The following is a 15,501-nucleotide window of genomic DNA, read 5'->3' on the forward strand; positions in this document are numbered from 1 at the left end:
TCTCCCGACATGACCGGGGCTACATTCAGATGACACTTCTCAACAAAACCAAAACTGTAAGTCACCAGGGGGTTTTGTTGTAGGGGGCGGGGAGGTGCACCTGGACGGGGAGTGGTGGTTGGTGAGACCTGACATTTCTCTTATAGTTAGTTGACTCTTAAGTTCCTTCTTCTAGAAGGCAGAAGAGTAATGTGGGAGGTGAAAACTGGAGCTCTGGAGACACACATGGGTACAAATCTTGGCTCTGCCACTTAGTATTTGGCCTGGAGCAAATTTTTTAACCTTCCCAAGCCTCAGTTTCCCTGTTTATGCAACATGAATGATAGGATTGTTCTCAAGGCATTACTGGGAGGTTATCAGCTCTTCCCCTCTTACTGAGGCGATCTCCTTTTTATTTAATTAAATATATGTATATAGATTTTTTTTCTGGCCAATTTTTAATTTATTTTTTGTAGAGAGAGGGATCTTGCTGTGTTGCCCAGGCTGGTCTTGAATTGAAACCTGGCCTCAAGCAGTCCTCCTGCCTTGGTCTCCCAAAGTACTTGGATTACAGGTGTGAACCTCCATGCCTGGCCCCTAATTTTTTTTTTTTAAAGTTGACTTTTATTTTGAAATAATTTAAAGCTGCAGGAAAATTGCAATAATGGGCCGGGCGTGGTGGCTTACGCCTGTAATCCCAGCACTTTGGGAAGCCGAGGCGAGCGGATCACTTGAGGCCAGGATTTCGAGACCAGCCAGGCCAACATAGTGAACCCTGTCTCTACGAAAAATATAAAAATGAGCTGGGTGTGTTGGCACATGCCTGTAATCTTAGCTACTTGGGAGGCTGAGGCGAGAGGATCCCTTGAACCTAGGAGGCGGAGGTTGCAGCGAACTGAGATTGTGCCACTGCACTCTAGCCTGTGCAACAGAGCGAGACTCCTTCTAAAAAAAAAAAGTTGCAATAATGATACCAGGAACTGCTGCCTAATTTTCTCTATCTATCACTCATAGTCACTGTTTTTTTGTTTTGTTTTGTTTTGTTTTGTTTTGAGACGGTGTTGCTCTGTCATCTAGGCTGGAGTGCAATGGTATGATCACAGCATACTGCAACCTTGAACTCCTGGCTCAAGCCATCCTGCCTTAGGTTTTTGAGTAGCTAGTAGCTGGGACTGCAGGCATACACCACCATGCCTGGCTAATTTAAAACAATTTTTTGTAGAGACAGGGTCTCGCTTTGTTGCCCAAGCTGTTCTCAAACTCCTGGCTTCCAGTGATCCTCCTGCCTCGGCCTCCCAAAGTACTGATATTACAGGCATGAATCCGGCCTGTGTTCACTGATTTTTTTAACCTTTTGCTACATTTGTTTTATCATGAGCTTTTGCTCTCTCTCTATATATGTGCATGCCATAATTTATTTTTTCTGAATCATTTGAGAATGGATGCACCTTGAGACATATCCCACCCACAGAGGACCCTCAGTAAATACTGGTTGAATGAATGGTTGTCGTGGAGGGCTTTCTTGTGCAGTGTGCCGGGGTTGAAGCTAGAGATGGGCTGTGGGCTGAGCTCTTGAGTGTTCAGGCAGTGGGGAGCATGGTGACCAGACACACAGTCCTGTTGGAGGCAGTGGGGCGGAGCAAGCCAGTTACAGACCGTCACGTGCCAGCCTGGATGCCACCTCACCCTACCGAGGACTTGTCCTCATCCCAGAGAATATGTGCCGTGTCCTAGGACTGTGGCTGATCGCTTGAAGGCTGGCTAGTTCCCCTACCCCTGGGGCTGAGCTGTTTGCGCAGGCCCTGGGGGAGGTTCCAGTGCTGTCTGTTGTAGGACGTGTATGTGCTTCTCTTCCAGGCCTTGGGATTTTTGCTGTGGATCGTCTGCTGGGCAGACCTCTTCTACTCTTTCTGGGAAAGAAGTCGGGGCATATTCCTGGCCCCAGTGTTTCTGGTCAGCCCAACTCTCTTGGGCATCACCATGGTAAGTAGGAGCTGGCTGTGATCCCTGGGCCATCTGCTGGGCTCAGTGGAGACCAAAAGTAGTAACTGGCATTTAGAAATATAAAGACACAGGCTGGGTATGGTGGCCCATGCCTGTAATCCCATCACTGTGGGAGGCTGAGACAGGTGGATCACTTGAGGTCAGGAGTTCAAGACGAGCCTGGCCAACATGGCAAAACCCCATCTTTACTAAAAATACGTACATACATGTATGAGATATTTATGTATATGAGATATATATGTATATGTGAGATATAGATATGTGAGAGAGAGAGAGAGATATATACACACACACACATAAAGCCCTTGCTGTAAAAACTCAGAAACCTGGCTTTTCTTGAAAAACTCAAAGATCTCGCAAGAGTAGAATCATAGTTTTTTTGAGGCAGTGATCAGCTGGAACTGGGATACAAATGTAGCCTTTTTTTTTTTTTTTTTTTTTTTTTTGAGACGGAGTCTCGCTATGTCTCCCAGGCTGGAGTGCAGTGGCGTGATCTCGGCTCACTGCAAGCTCCGCCTCCCGGGTTCACGCCGTTCTCCCGCCTCAGCCTCCCAAGTAGCTGAGACTACAGGCGCCCGCCACCACGCCTGGGTAGTTTTTTGTATTTTTAGTAGAGACGGGGTTTCACCATGTTAGCCAGGATAGTCTCGATCTCCTGACCTCGTGATCCACCCGCCTCGGCCTCCCAAAGTGCTGGGATTACAGGCTTGAGCCACCGCGCCCGGCCTTTTTTTTTTTTTTTTTTTTTTTTAAAGGAGATGGGATCTCACTTTCATCCAGGCTGGAGTGCAGGGGCGTTATGATGGTTCACTACAGCCTCAAACTTCTGGCCTCAAGCAATCCTCCTACCTCAGCCTTCTGAGTAGTTGGGACTACAGATGTGTGTCACCACGCCCAGCTTATTTTTGGCTAATTTTAAAATTTTTTGTAGAAATGGGATCTCACTGTGTTGTCTAGGCTGGTCTTAAACTCCTGGCCCAAGTGATCCTCCTGTCTGGTCCTCCCAGAACACTGGCATTATAAGCATGAGCCACTGTTCCCAGCCCCAACTGCAGTCTTTGGATGGGGCGTGTGTTGTCCAGTTTGCCACGATCCCCACCACGCCTTACTGTCTTCCCTGCCACTGATTCTGAGTGACAGATGCCACCTTTTGTTGTGTTTGCCATACTTTGCTCTTGTACTGGCTACTTTGGTCACTTACATACTAACTGCCGGGGGCCTAAGGGCCTTGAGTTTTTAATATCTGGCGTAGGGGGTGGGTTGCTAAGCTAAACAGGGAACTGCTCTGTCCCAGGGGGATACACAACTTAGTGAGTGAGAGAGACAAGGAAACAACTTTATTAATTACAGCTGACGTGTGGATCACTTACTATATATGTACCTGGCAGTATTCTTGGTGTTTCATGTGTCTTGAAATTGATTGAATTTTCACAACAACCCTGTGAGATGGGTACTGCTTTGTCCCCATGTTACAGGTGAGGAAACAAGGCACGGAGAAGTTAAGTGTCCTATTCAAGGTCACACTGCTCATCTGCAGCTGAGTCAGGGGTGGGATCCCAGAGGCCATGCTTTTAGCTCCTGCAGCCTGCAGCTTCTGAGCCCCTGATCAGAGAGTTCTCGGAGAGTGTAGCCCTCAAGTATTGTAAAAAGAGGAGGGAGGCTGGGCATGGTGGCTCATGGCTGTAATCCCAGCACTTTGGGAGGCCAAGGTGGGAGAATCACTTGAGGTCGGGAGTTTGAGACCAGTCTAGCCAACATGGCGAAACCCCATCTCTACTAAAAATACAAAAATTAGCAGGCGTGGTGGCACACGCATGTAGTCCCAGCTACTCAAGAGGCTGAGGCAGGAGAATTGCTTGAACCTGGGAAGCAGAGGCTGCAGTAAGCCGAGATTGCGCCACTGCTCCAGTCTGGGGGACAGAGCGAGACCTCATTTCAAAAAAGAAAAAAAATAAAAAGAAAGAACAAGTTTAAGGCAGGACATTCTGAGCAGGGTGAACAGGTTGTCCAGGGAGGGGTGGAAGGTTAAGGGGAGTATGTAGGCAGGGAGTGCGAGGTGTTCCATGAAGGAACACAGTGTGAAGGTTGAGGGAACAGAGTGGACGTGACAGAGGGGTCAGGAAAGGCAATGTGGAACCAGGTTGCCAAGGACCATGAATCTTTATTTTTCTAAATTAATTTTTAATTTTTTAAATTTTAGAGTCAGAGTCATACTCTGTCGCCCAGGCTGGACTTCCCTGGCATGAGATCACAGCTCACTGCAGGCTTGAACTCCTGGGCTAAAATGATCCTTCTGCCTCAGCCTCCCAAGTAGCTGGGAACATAGACATGTGCCAACATGCCCGGCTAAATTTATTTTTTATTTTCTTTCCCCTATCGGGGGAAACCCTTCCCCCAGTATTCAGTGTGGGTTCTTTTCTATTTCCCTAAGCGTCAGCTGGTCTGAGAAATAAAGGGAAAGAGTACAAGAGAGAGAAATTTTAAAGCTGGGTGTCTGGGGGAGACGTCACACATCGGCAGCTTCCGTGATGCTCCTGAGCTGTAAAACCAGCAAGTTTTTATTAGCGATTTTGAAAAGAGGAGGGGGTATATGAACAGGGTCAGAGAGATCACATGCTTCACAAGGTAATAAAATACCACAAAGCAAATGGAGGCAGGGCAAGATCACAGGACCACAGGATGGGGCAAAATTAAAATTGGTAATGAAGTTTCTGGCACGCATTGTCACTGATAACATCAGGAGACAGGGTTTGAGAGCAGACAGCGGGTCTGACCAACCTTTATTAGGCGGGAATTTCCTCATCCTGATAAACTTGGGAGCGCTACAGGAGACCGGGGCTTATTTCATCCCTTTGTCTTTGATCGTAAAAGACAACCACCCCCAAAGCGCCATTTCAGAGGCCTACCCTCAGGGCGCATTCTCTTTCTCAGGGATGTTCCTTGCTGAGAAAAAGAATTCAGTGATATTTCTCCTTTTGCTTTTGAAAGAAGAGAAACATGGCTCTTTTTCGCCCAGATCACCGGCAGTAAGAGTTTAAAGTTATCTCCCTTGTTCCGTGAACATTGCTGTTACCATGTTCTTTTTTTCAAGGTGCCCAGATTTCATATTGTTCAAGCACACATGCTCTACAAACAATTTGTGCAGTTAATGCAATCATCACAGGGTCCGGAGGTGACATACATCCTCCTCAGCTTACGAAGATGATGGGATTAAGAGATTAAAGTAAAGACAGGCATAGGAAATCACAAGGTATTGATTGGGGAAGTGATAAGTGTCCATGAAATCTTCACAATTTATGTTCAGAGATTGTAGTAAAGACAGGCATAAGAAATTATAAAAGTAATAATTTGGGGAACTAATAAATGTCCATGAAATCTTCACAATTTGTGTTCTGCCATGGCTTCAGCCGGTCCCTCCATTTGGGGTCCCTGACTTCCTGCAACATTCCCCTGAGATGGAGTTTCGCTCTTGTTGCCCAGGCTGGAGCATAATGGCGCGATCTTGACTTGCCGCAACCTCTGCCTCCCGGGTTCAAGCGATTTTCCTGCCTCAGCCTTCTGAGTAGACGGGATTACAGGCATGCACCACCACACGTGGCTAATTTTGTATTCTTAATAGGGGTGGGATTTCACCATGTTGGCCAGGCTGGTCTCGAACTCGTGACCTCAGGTGATCCACCTTGACCCCGCAAAGTGCTGTGATTACAGGCATGAGCCACCACCCCCGGCCAATTTGTTATTTTTATGGAGACGGGGTCTCCCTATGTTGCCCAGGCTGGCCTCAAACTCTTTGTCTCAAGTGATCTTCCTGTCTGGGCCTCCTAAAGTGCTGGGATGGTGGGTGTGAGCCACCATGCCTGGCCCAGACCATGATATTTTATAACACGCATAGGTGCTGTCCACTCTCTGCCAGGAACTGTCCTAATTCCTTTATTTATTAACCCTTTTACATTGTATATTAGATAAGCAAACTGTGGTACAGAGAGGAGAAGCACTGGCCCAAGGTCACCTGGTCAGTAAGTGGTAGGGCCAGCTTCCAGTCTAGGCCCCAGTGTGTAGCCTGGCACCTGTGGGGCTCTCTCTGCTTCACGCCTGGCTCTCCTGCTGTGTTTGATTCCCCTTTGTGTCCTCCGAGCCTGGCACTGTGCCTGGCATGCAGTAAGCAACCCATAAATGTATGGAGGGAATGAGAGAGTAAAGGGCTTTGCTTTGTCCTGAATTTGGGTCTTGGGCTCAGCGTTCTGGCAGTGGGGTATTAGAGTGGATTTTTTTTTTTTTTTTTTTTTTAAATTTCACTATAATAGAGACAAGGTTTCTCCATGTTGCCCAGGCTAGTCTTAAACTCCTGGGCTCAAGTGATCCCCTCGCCTTGGCCTCCTAAAGTGGTGGGATTAAGGGCATGAGCCACTGTAACCTGGTCAGCTATTTTTGACTTGAGTAGATCGTCCTCCCTTAACTTTCCTTGTTCCTGGTCTTTTCTTTTTTCTTTGAGGCAGAGTTTCGCTCTTCTTGCCCAGGCTGGTGTGCACTCTTCTTGCCCAGGCTGGTGTGCAATGGCGCGATCTTGGCTCACTGCGACCTCGGCCTCCTGGGTTTAAGAGATTCTCCTGCCTCAGCCTCCCCAGTAACTGGGATTACAGGCACGCGCCATCACGCCTGGCTAATTTTTGTATTTTTAGTAGAGACGAGGTTTCACCACGTTGGCCAGGCTGGTCTCAAACTCGACCTCGGGTGATCCACATGCCTCGGCCTCCCAAAGTGGTGGGATTACAGGTGTGAGCCACTATGCCCGGCCGTTCCTGGTCTTTGGATCGTTCATTTATGCCTCTGTCTGTCACCCTGGGGGTGACACGGGGGTGATAGTTGGAGGGCTGGGGCTTTTGACCCCTCAGGCGACTTTGAGCTGGGCTGGCCGAGAGGTGAACCGGCCTGTGAGATTGTCAGCCTGTCTTCGTCCACCTGAGGTCTCTGGGATGGAATGGAGGACAGCTCGCTGTGGATGCATCAGAAACGTTCTGACTACATCTCAGGGAACCAGAATATGCAGGCACTGGGAATATGGGACAGGATGCAGCCAGCACACATTTTTTTTTTTTTTCTTTGAGATGGAGTCTCACTCTGTCACCCAGGCTGGAATGCAGTGGCGTGATCTCAGCTCACTGTAGCCTCCGCCTTCCAGGTTCAAATGATTCTCCTGCCTCAGCTTTCCAGGTAGCTGGGACTACAGGTGCACGCCACCACGCCTGGATAATTTTTGTATTTTTAGTAGAGAGTTTCACCATGTTGGTCAGGCTGGTCTCAAACTCCTGACCTCAAGTGACCTGCCCGCCTTGGCCTCCCAAAGTGCTGGGATTACAGGTATGAGCCACTGCGCCCGGCTGATTTTTTTTTTTTTTTTTAATTTTTTATGCCTACTCTGTACCAGACATTGGAGACACAAGCATATAGTCTAGTTGTGCAAACAGACATTAAACAGATGATTCCTCAAAAAGGCACAAAGTGTTTAAACGTTGCAGAGTGCTGTGCGAGGGTGAAGGTGGGGAGCTTGGTTTGGTCTGGAGGATAACCGGGCTTCTCTGAGGGAGGGATGGTGGAGCTGAAGCCTGAGAATGAGCAGGTTGTTAAAAAACTGAAGGGTCTGAGGGCAGAGGACCAGTTGGGAAGAATAGCACACAAAGTCCTGGGGGTGACAAGGGAAAACTTGAGAGTTCTGTGTGGCTGGAGCAGAGATGGCCGAGGCGGAGAGCAGGGGCGATGGGGCAGAGGCTGACCCCGGGAAGGTTGAGCATCAGGACAGGTGGGTTTTGTTTTTCATTCCAGGTATTCTGCCTGTTCTTTTAAATAAAGTTTTATTGGCATGAAGGCATGTCCATTCATTTACATCTTGTCTATGGCCACTTTCACACTACAGTGGCAAAGCTGAGTAGTTTTGATGTAGAGTCTATGGCCCATGAAGTCCAAACTATTTATTATGTGGTCCATTAAGAAATAGTGTGGCTGGGAGCAATGGCTCACGCCTGTAATCCCAGAATCTTGGGAGGCCAAGGCAAGCGGATCACCTGAGGTCAGGAGTTTGAGACCAGCCTGGCCAACATGGTTAAACCCTGTCTTTACTAAAAATACAAAAATTAGCTAGGCATGGTGGCAGGCACCTGTAGTCCCAGCTACTTGGGAGGCTGAGGCGGGAGGGTCACTTGAACCTGGGAGTCACAGGTTGCAGTGAGCTGAGACTGCGCCACTGCACTCCAGCCTGGGTGACAAGAGTGAAACTCTGTCTCAAAAAAAAAAAAAAAGAAAAGAAAAATAACCAACAACTCCTGTCGTGTGCTTCTCTCCTTAGCTGCTTGCTACCTTTTTAATTCAGCTGGAGAGGAGGAAGGGAGTTCAGTCCTCAGGGATCATGCTCACTTTCTGGCTGGTAGCCCTACTGTGTGCCCTAGCCATCCTGAGATCGAAAATTATGACTGCCTTAAAAGAGGTAAGTGGCGGTGGTCTCATTCCTCATCTTCCTTCAGTGGCCCCGGGGGGAGAGATGCTGGGTCCCTCTGGCTTGTGTAGGAGTCATGCGTTGCCATGGGAACCAGGGGATGGGTACCACAAGCACCTAGCTTCTCCCTTGGTGACTTCCCTATCCCACCAAATCCTCACCAAGTCAGCCCCAGCTTTTTTTCTAGCACATTCTTTCCCCAGGGCCCGATTTGTCTATGTTGCTCCCAGGGGCTCCCATGGGACCTCCAAGGACAGGAGCTGTGGGCAGATGCCAGGCTGGCCCCATCAGCAGGAAACAGCAAGACAGGCGGCTCCAAATGCTGCCAGGCTGGGATGGAGCCGAGCCGGGAACGGTGTTTGCAGAGGGACTGTTCCCCCGGGGGACCCTAGGCTTGTCCTCATGTTACCTTTGTCCCATCAGTTGCTGCTCTGGCTGGAGAAGTTGTTTACATTGGCTGCCGTGAGCTGCTCCTAGGAATTTTGAGGAGTGTGCACTTTTTTTGTTGTTGTTGAGACGGAGTCTCGCTCTGTCGCCAGGCTTAAGTGGGTGATCTCGGCTCACTGCAACTTCCACCTCCTGTGTTCAAGTGATTCTCCTCCCTCAGCCTCCCGAGTAACTGGGACTACAGGCACACGCCACCACACCCAGCTAATTTTTGTATTTTTAGTAGAGACGGGGTTTCACCATGTTGGCCAGGATGGTCTCGATCACTTGACCTTGTGATCTGCCCACCTCGGCCTCCCAAAGTGTTGGGATTACAGGTGTGAGCCACCGCGCCCGACCTGGAGTGTGTGCTTTTAGAATAACCTGCTGTTCCTGCCATCTTGGAGCTAATTAGAGACTGGCGTGAGGCAAAGGAAGGAAAAGACGCTGAACATTTGACTATTGAGCGCCTACATATTGTCATGAGTGATGGCAGCTGATGCTGATTGAGTTCATGTTTTCAAAGTGCCTCACAGGGGGACTATGTATGTTTCACAAATATTCTTCCTGACCTCTTGCAGTGACTTGGACAGAATTTCTCAGCCTCAGCACTAATCGACATTTTAGATACAACATTCTTGGTTGTAGGGGCTATCCTGTGCTTTGTAGACATTTAGGGGTGTCCCTGGCTTCCCCTGACTGGGTGCCGTAATACTCCCAAGTTACAACAAACAAGATGTCCCCTCACACTGCCACATGTTTCCTGGGAGGCAGAATCACCCCTGGTTAAGAACCATAGGTGATTTATAGGTGGGGAAACTGAGGCACAGAGTGGTTCAATAAGTTGACAAGATCCCACAGCTAGTATGGGAGAGCCAGGCCTTGATACAGCTCCGTTTCACTCCCAAGCCCTGTCTTCCTCCTGTCAGGCAGCGGTGAGCAGTGAGACTACTTGTGATGGAACCAGGTTTCTGCCACTACATCCTGGGGGGAGCTGGGAGCCCATGGGGAGTCTGCAATGGCCCTGCAGCTGAGCGGGTGCACCTTCCATGGTGCTGTCTGCCCTCTGGGTTTCTGCCACCTGCTCTCAGAAAGTGATCTTTTTTTTTTTTTTTTTGAGATGGAGTCTGGCTTTGTCACACAGGCTCGAGTGCAGTGGCACGACATCGGCTCACTGCAGCCTCCGCCTCCTGGGTTCAAGTGATTCTCCTGTGTCAGCCTCCTGAGTAGCTGGGATTACAGTCACCTGCCATCACGCCTGGCTAATTGTTGTATTTTTAGTGGAGACGGGCTTTCACCATGTTGACCAGGCTGGTCTCCAACTCTTTTTTTTTTTTTTTTTGAGACGGAGTCTCACGCTGTTGCCCAGGCTGGAGTGCAGTGGCGCGATCTCGGCTCACTGCAAGCTCCGCCTCCCGGGTTCCCGCCATTCTCCTGCCTCAGCCTCCTGAGTAGCTGGGACTACAGGCGCCCGCCACCGCGCCCGGCTAATTTTTTGTATTTTTAGTAGAGACGGGGTCCAACTCTTGACCTCAGGTGATCCGCCTGTCTCGGCCTCCGAAAGTGCTAGGATTACAGGCGTGAGCCACCGCACACAGCCCCACAATGTGATCTTTTTCCTCCTTCCTTCCCTACCATGCAGGACGTCCAGGTGGACCTGTTTCGTGACATCACTTTCTACGTCTACTTTTCCCTCGTACTCATTCAGCTCGTCTTGTCCTGTTTCTCAGATCGTTCACCCCTGTTCTCGGAAACCATCCACGACCCTGTAAGTGTGACCACAGACAAGTATGTGTGTCTGCATGTGTGCATGTGTGTGTGAGTGTGAGAGAGAAACATGACACGCTACCAGCTAACATTTCTTAGATCCATCCAGGATCTCATTCCAGCCTCCCTCAACCCCTGATACAGGGAATATCGTCCCGCCTACTTTACAGATGGAAAAACTGAGGCTTAGATGTGACTAGGGGAGCTGAAGGAGAGAATCTACTTTGTTGTTGATGAACTACTGTGTCTTGCAGGCCTGTAGGTTTCTCACTTGGCATGGTGATTATGGAAAGTGTGAGCAGATAATTACAAATCAGGTATTTTTTATGAATTCTAGTTGTTCAGATCCAGATGTTCTGGAAAAGTGAGAAGTTGTGACAGGTTAGGCCTATAATCCCACAGGGCAGAGCTGAGGAGTTGCTGGAGTCCCCACCACTCCCTATTGTATTATACTGGCTTGCTTTCTGCACTTGTGGCAGGTGCCTGGCCCCTGAGGGATTTGAGTTTGAGACCCTTGGTCTGTTTTGTCAGTTTCAGAGAAATTCTGTAAATATGGAAACTTATCAGTGAGGAGTGTGGAGATGGCCACCCCTTCTGCTAGTAAAACAAAAGGGAACACTTTATTCTTTTCCCTTAATTTTTTTCTTTCTTCTTTTTTTGAGACAGGATTTTGCTCTGTTGTCCAGGCTGGAGTGCAGTGGTGTGATCTCGGCTTACTGTAGCCTTGACCTACTGGGCTCACGCAATCCTCCTACCTCAGCTTTCTGAATAGCTGGAATTACAGGCACGCACCACCATGCCTGGCTAATTTTTATCTTTCTTCAACTTTTATTTTAAGTTCCAGGGTACATGTATAGGACATGCAGGTTTGTTACATAGGTAAATGTGTGCCGTGGTGATTTGCTGCACAGATCAACCCATCATCTAGGAATCAAGCCCAGGATCCATTAGCTATTCTTCGTGATGCTCTCCCGCCACCTGCTCCCCAACTTGGCTTACTTTTAATTACTTAATTAATAATTAAAGATGGGGAGATGGGGTCTTACTATGTTGTCCAGGCTGGTCTCAAACCCCTGGGCTCAATTGATCTTCTCGCCTTGGCCTCTCAAATTGCTGGGATTACATGCGTGAGTCACCACGCCTGGCCTATTCTTTATTATTTTTTTTTTTTAACAGAGATGGGATCTTGCTTTGTTGCCCGGGCTCATGTGCAGCTTTTGATAAGAGAGATCTGGGAAGGCCTGCCCAGAAAACTGCATGTGAGCAGAGACCTACAGGGGTGAGGGAGTGGGTGGAGCAAATACCTAGAGGAAGGCGGAGGGGAGTAAGTGCGAGGGCCCTGGGGTGGGGAGGTGTGGAGGAAACAGCAGGAAAAAGCCAGCACAGCAGGAGAAGACTAAGAGACGGTGGGTGCCTGAGAGGTGGGACAGTCCCCTTGTGAGCCAGATGAGCTGTTTGGGTTTTTTTTTTTTTTTTTTTTTTTTGAGACGGAGTCTCACTCTGTCCCCAGGCTGGAGTGCAGTGGCTGCATCTCAGCTCACTGCAAGCTCCGCCTCCCGGGTCTACGCCATTCTCCTGCCTCAGCCTCCCGAGTAGCTGGGACTACAGGCGCCCGCCACCTCACCCAGCTAGTTTTTTGTATTTTTTAGTAGAGACGGGGTTTCACTGTATTAGCCAGGCTGGTCTCGATCTCCTGACCTTGTGATCTGCCCGTCTCGGCCTCCCAAAGTGCTGGGATTACAGGCTTGAGCCACTGCGCCCGGCCGCTGTTTGGGTTTTATTGTGAGTGTGGCAGGGAGACCTTGGAGCACCTATTTAATGCTGATTCATGGCTAGTCAGCTGGTAATGGTCAGACTGCAGTGGGAGCACTTTTCACCTCTGTGGTTCTGTTGGGTTTGGCCTGAACCTCTGTGAGGGACAGAGGCTCACCTTGTGGGTGATAAAAGGGCTTGGTGGGCATCAGTATGGAGGAGGTGGTTGACGATAACCAAGAGATTTTAGAAACCTATGTCCCAGGCCAGGCGTGGTGGCTCACACCCGTAATCCCAGCACTTTGGGAATCCGAGGCAGGCAAATGATTTGAGTTCAGGAGTTCGAGACCAGCCTAGCCAACGTGGTGAAACGCCATCTCTGCTAAAAATACAAAAATTAGCCAGGCGTGGTGGTGCACGCTTGTATTCCCAGCACTTTGAGAGGCCAAGGCGAGAGGATCGATTGAGCCCAGGGGTTTGAGACCAGCCTGGGCAACATAGTAAGACCCCATCTCCCCATCTTTAATTATTAATTAAGTAATTAAAAGTAAGCCAAGTTGGGGAACAGGTGGCAGGAGAGCATCAGGAAGAATAATTCAGTCGGGAGGCTGAGGCAGCAGAATCACTTGACCCTGGGAGGCGGAGGTTGCAGTGAGTGGAGAACACACCACTGTACTCCAACCTGGGTGACAGAGTGAGACTCTGTCTCAAAAAAAAAAAAAAAAAAAAAAAAAATGCATGTCTACTGTATGTTCTGAGGAGTCCCGTATTGGTATTTCCTTGCCCAAAGAGGAGCTGGGTTGGAGAAATGAGCAAGTGAGCACGGCTGTGTATGTGTTCCTGTGCATCTGTGTGTACCTGTGTGTATGCATGCATGTGCATGCTGTTGTGACTCTGTAGTCACAGGCATGTATATGAGTGTATGTGCTTATATGTGAATGTGTGCTTGTGTGCTTAAGTTCATGTGTGTGTCTGAGTATGTGTGTATGTGTGTCTTTGTGTTGTGTGTGCTTGCATATGTATAAAGTTCACAAAGGCAATGATCATACCTGGGTCACTTCATTTTGGATCCCTGGCTGGTGCCTGACACAGAAGAGAGGAAGGGGCTTATGAGTCAGTGGTTGTTGTGTGTATTATGTATCAGTGTGTGTGAGTGTGTGGCAGCTGAGTGTCCCCGTTTGTCAAATGTTGGGCTATTCTTTTTTTTTCTTTTTTTGAGATGGATTCTTGCTCTTGTTGCCCAGGCTGGAATGCAGTGGCACGACCTCGGCCCACTGCAACCCCACCTCCTGGGTTCAAGCAATTCTTCTGCTTCAACCTCCTGAGTGACTGAGGTTATAGGTGCCCGCCACCACGCTCGACTAATTTTTATATATATATATATATTTTTTTTTTTTTTTAAGTCGGAGTCTTACTCTTTCGCTCAGGCTGGAGTGCAGTGGCGCGATCTCAGCTCGCTGCAAGTTCCGCCTCACGGGTTCACGCCGTTCTCCTGCCTCAGCCTCCCGAGTAGCTGGCACTACAGGCTCCTGCCACCACGCCTGGCTAATTTTAAAAATATTTTTAGTAGAGACGGGGTTTCACTGTGTTAGCCAGGATGGTCTCAATCTCCTGACCTCGTGATCCGCCCGCCTCGGCCTCCCAAAGTGCTGGGATTACAGGCGTGAGCCACCATGTCCAGCCAATTTTTGTATTTTTAGTAGAGATGAGGCTTCACCACCTTGGCTAGGCTGGTTTCAAACTCCTGAACTCAGGTGATCCACCAGCCTCAGCCTCCCAAAGTGTTGGGATTACAGGGGTGAGCCACTGCACCTGGCCGAGCCGTTCTTTAGAACTGGGATTTATACAAAACAAATCATACCTTACCTGGGTGGCTGCAGACCTTGGATTGCGGAGGGTAAACCGAGTCTGGTTGGGGCTGCCTGGCTAGCTAGCGTGGGGATCACCTGACCCATCAGGCTTCCTCTGGGAACCTGGGAAGAACTCTCTTGCCATGGATGGTTCTGGAAGCTTTTTGAAGGAGGGACTTTCTGATTTCTGATCTCCCTTGGGAATCTGGATAAATTCTCTTTCACTTCTCCCCTGGGCATGTGTGTAGTAGGGTGACTCACAGAGCTGACTTGGACCTTTTTTTGTGCTTTCTGCATTCCTGGGATTCTGGCAGCCTGGGCCTGGGATCTGCTCTGCCACCCTGGGTGGCATGAAGCTCTCAGCTCTGGCGGCTAAAAGGCTGCATTGTTGGGGGGCTGGGACACCCTGACTCTTCTCCCCAGTCATTGTTTTCTGTCTCTGTCTCATCTCCCCCGGCTCCCCCTGTGTCATTGCTGGTCCTCCAAGATGGTGGAAGACACTGTTGTTTGTCTCTTTGGAGTCTCGCTCTGTCGCCAAGGCTGTAGTGCAATGGCATGATCTTGTCTCTGCAGCCTCTGCCTCCCAGGTTCAAGCGATTCTCCTGCCTCAGCCTCCTGAGTAGCTGGGACTACAGGCACGTGCCACCATGCCCAGCTAGTTTTTGTATTTTTAGCAGAGATGGCGTTTCACCACGTTGGCCAGGATGGTCTTGATCTCCTAACTTCAAGTGATCTGCCCACTTTGGCCTCCTAAAGTGCTGGGATTACAGGCTTGAGCCACTGTGTCCGGCCGTGGTCTGCCTCTTGTGCAGCGAGATCCAGCAGGGTGTCAAATGTGGGTGTGCAGGCTGCTGCATTTCTGACATTTGTGCACGTGTCCAGGAGAGAACACTTTGATTGGCTGACACTCTCTGTCCAGGAAGCCTGAACTTCCCTTTGGGTTCCTGTTCAGGAACCCCATGGGGGTGCCATTTACCTTTTTGCAGATTAGAGTTTAGACCAGGAGTTAGCCAGTAGCCCACGGGCCGAATCTGGGCTGCTCCCTGTTTTTGTAAATAAAGTTTTATTGGAACACAGCCACTCGCATTCATCACATAGTGTCTACAGGTGCCTGGAGCTGCAACAGTAGAGTTGTGTTGTTGCCAGAGAGACTGTAGCACCCACAAAGTCTAAGATACCTACCGTCTTTACAAAGGAAGTTTGTCCACCCCTGGTCTCAGCATTTCTTTAGCTCTG

At 49.2% G+C, this 15,501-nt stretch overlaps 1 protein-coding gene across 2 annotated transcripts in view; it reads left to right on the forward strand.

Moving 5' to 3' along the window:
• Positions 1-15,501, forward strand: part of LOC105467719 (ATP binding cassette subfamily C member 1 (ABCC1 blood group)) — a 195,150-nt gene that overhangs the window by 55,426 nt on the left and 124,223 nt on the right. For both annotated transcript variants that reach the window (XM_071084179.1, XM_071084180.1), the window contains exons 2-5: positions 1-56; positions 1,837-1,962; positions 8,324-8,461; positions 10,539-10,664. The exon at positions 1-56 is cut by the window's left edge and continues 121 nt beyond it. In XM_071084179.1, the coding sequence (XP_070940280.1) occupies positions 1-56; positions 1,837-1,962; positions 8,324-8,461; positions 10,539-10,664 (446 nt within the window). The remainder of the gene's footprint in view (positions 57-1,836; positions 1,963-8,323; positions 8,462-10,538; positions 10,665-15,501) is intronic.

The sequence above is a fragment of the Macaca nemestrina genome, chromosome 18, assembly GCF_043159975.1.
Source record: "Macaca nemestrina isolate mMacNem1 chromosome 18, mMacNem.hap1, whole genome shotgun sequence".
NCBI lineage: Eukaryota > Metazoa > Chordata > Mammalia > Primates > Cercopithecidae > Macaca > Macaca nemestrina.